General features: G+C 30.8%; 1 protein-coding gene across 1 annotated transcript in view; it reads left to right on the top strand.

The window, feature by feature from the left end:
* Positions 1-2,922, top strand: part of Tmem214 (Transmembrane protein 214) — an 11,152-nt gene extending 8,230 nt beyond the window's left edge. The window contains exons 2-5 of the mRNA XM_013307058.1: positions 18-160; positions 1,166-1,289; positions 1,861-2,257; positions 2,595-2,922. Of these exons, the coding sequence (XP_013162512.1) occupies positions 18-160; positions 1,166-1,289; positions 1,861-2,257; positions 2,595-2,721 (791 nt within the window). The 3' untranslated portion in view covers positions 2,722-2,922. The remainder of the gene's footprint in view (positions 1-17; positions 161-1,165; positions 1,290-1,860; positions 2,258-2,594) is intronic.
* The last annotated feature ends 203 nt before the right edge of the window (positions 2,923-3,125 follow it).

A 3,125-nucleotide genomic window follows, 5' to 3' on the forward strand; every position in this document is an offset into this window, starting at 1 on the left:
TTGGATAATCCTTTTAGATAGCAACTGGACTGAAGTAAGCCCAAAACTGAGACTGAAATCTTTGAAAACTACGGTGCTGCAATATAAAGAAATAAGTAAAGATGCATTAAAAGGGAAAAAGAAAGACGAAACTGTTGTTAAGGCTGATAAAATATGCCAGGTGAGGTTTCAATTTAAAAAAAAAATTTTATTTAAATTATTAAAATTACCAAAAATAGTGAGATTTAATTAAACTTAAAAAAATAACATGGTGCAAAATTAAAAACTTAAAAACTAATTATTCTTTGGCCTTTTTTGTGCTGACAACACTGATCTGTCACATTCAATAACCAATCATTCGATTTCATTCATTCTTCTTTCATAAAGAAGTAGAAAGGACGACATTTTTGTTTCAAAATTTTAAATCGGAAATACAATTTGCGATATTGATCATAAAAAATCGATAAAGTTAAGTGTTTTCATAAGAAAAAAATAATATTTCTGAGATAAAAAGGTATGTTAAAATATATTAAAGGTATTTACGCGTTTAGTTAATTGCTATGTGTAATTTTCCATAAAACGAGTCTATAGCCGTGATTTTTTTATCGTTTAAACATTCTATAAAAGCAAACTAGAAACACTTATAATTTAAGCACACGCCCATCCATTGTAACTGTAAATGTTGATTCGTATAACATCCGTTACTCGGTGGGAGATCGCGTCGATATTTTGGTGGAAATATGAAAGTATTGATAGCGCGCTTTCTTGTATTTAAGTTTTTTCATAATTAATTATTTCTTAAATTACGAAGGAATTTTTAATAAGTTAGCACACTACCAGGAAATAATCACTATACATTAAATATGTATTTTTCCTGTTTCATAAAACTAATGTTTTTACTTATTGCTTTAAATGTTAGAGCATAAAATTATCAGAGTGAATTAAACTTGTATGTATGAAAATATGTGAAAAATATTATGAACATCATCATAAATAAATAAAAAAAGGGTTCTGAGAGACAGACGGACAGGCAACAAAGTGATCCTATAAGGGTTCCGCTTTTTTCCTATGAGGTATGGAACAAAGTAGTAGTAGGTTTCTAAAATAGGTTTGATACCAAATTGATATTGGTTGATGAATATTTTTCCCTAGGTTATCATATATACTATGTTCTTTTTACTCCTAGGATATTCTAGATAGAATGACAAGTACTAGAAGGTTCCCTTGGCTGTGGGCCAGCTTTGTCTTGCTGGTTGGCATTGCTGGTTTGATTGCTTATGATGTCTCCAAGGCTGGAGGCAACTTCCCCAGTAAGTAATATTACAAACTAGCTGTCACCCTTGACTACATTCGCACGGAATTAGAAATAAACTGACTGAGCCTATGTGTTTTTCCAGATTTTATTCTTCATCTGTACTAAAATTCATCAAGATTTGTTAAGCCGTTTCAGAGATAAATTCAAATAAACATCCATCCATCTAAATATTTATCCATTTATAATATTAGTATGAGATATGCTAACAAGTTCCATCTGCAAATAACATATTGTTTTATTAAAAATTGAAATGTAATCTATATATTTGTATTCAGTTGCAATGATTTGTGCTGCACCTAATAAACTTTTTAACTACACTTTTATCAATGTTGTTGTTAGGGCGAGCTATTTACTGCTGATAAACATTATCTTTTCTCACATTAGGAATGTCGTTTGTTTTACAATGTATTACAATTTCTTATGAGATTGTTTTCAATTGATAATGTCAAGTTTATATAATATTTATTTTCATATAATTACTGTTGTTGCTATACTGAAGTTTATAAATTACAACCTTTTAAAGTTAATTAGGTAAGCAGATAATAGTTTAAATCTGTTATTTTCAGAAAGTACAACGGGTAGATTTATGAATGATATTGGTGTGCTGGAGCACAGCCAAAAGGCCTGGCAGAAGACTCTATCAACAACAGCCCGTGGATACATTTGGCTTGAGACAAATACTCCGGTGTATTATGTGAAAACAATCGAAGTTTGTAAGCCGTACTTGGAGTTGTCTAAAGATGTGTTCATACTGACAATGAAGAAGGCTTGTATATTGTATGAAAATATGAGGGAGTACGTAACTGAGAAGATTCCTGTGGCTGTAGCAACTATAGATCAATATGCCCCCGGTTTGATTGACAATGTACAGTCTTACGCATCAACTGGTTTTGTCGCTGTGAAGAAATATTTGACGGACTATTATTTCTTGACGGCAGAATACTTCAAGACCAAAGTGTTTGTGTAAGTTTTTGTTATTTCTTGAATTAATTAAAAGCTTATTGGTTGACTTTGGATATAGTGCAATGAGTTAGATCTTGTAGACTGTCTGATTGATAAAAGACAGTCAAGTGGAAGCGATTCATACTAAGTGAGACCTAATTATAATCCCCTTTCCCTTCTCTATCTTCTCCCTTTATAAAGATGGGAAGGGGATAGTGATTTGACAGATGAGGTGACATATAGGAAGATGAAATATTCTTTTTCTGTGCATTTCAAATTCAGGCCACTTGCTCGTTTATCTTACAATATAAAAAAAAATTCAAAACTTATCATCAATTAATCTAGATAATTATTTCAGAGGTGAATGGGCACCGGAGATCTTACAGAATAAAACGCAGCTAGCGTTAAATGCGACAAAGTTCCACGTGTCGTCGTACTTCCATTGGTTCAGAGAGCAAGTGAATGTGTACTCGGAGATACCCTGAAGGAACGGTGAGTCAGTGTGATATACAAAAGACTCGTATCACAAGTGCAGAAATGTCTTCTGTAGAAATATCTCAACTGTAAGCGAGAAGTTATATTATTTTTTTTTTTACAATGAAACTGCAAATCATGTGATGTTGAACCGTTGAATATTTAGAATTTTTTTTTAAAGTATTAAAGTGTTTATCGTAGTTTAAAATTTGTTGTTTTTTCTTGTATGAAAAAATTGTCTATGTATTGTTACATTAAATTTGAATCATTTTGAAAATTGCAATTTTTACAATATTTATTTATTTAAAATAACTTCATCGCTTTCAGAATTGTCAATTTTGATTTAGTTGTAAATATCGTCGTGATTCATATTTTAATTCACCTTATCATTATTATTGGTAGTTAAATAATTGAA

The sequence above is a fragment of the Papilio xuthus genome, unplaced genomic scaffold, assembly GCF_000836235.2.
Source record: "Papilio xuthus unplaced genomic scaffold, Pxut_1.1 DF828142.1, whole genome shotgun sequence".
Lineage (NCBI taxonomy): Eukaryota > Metazoa > Arthropoda > Insecta > Lepidoptera > Papilionidae > Papilio > Papilio xuthus.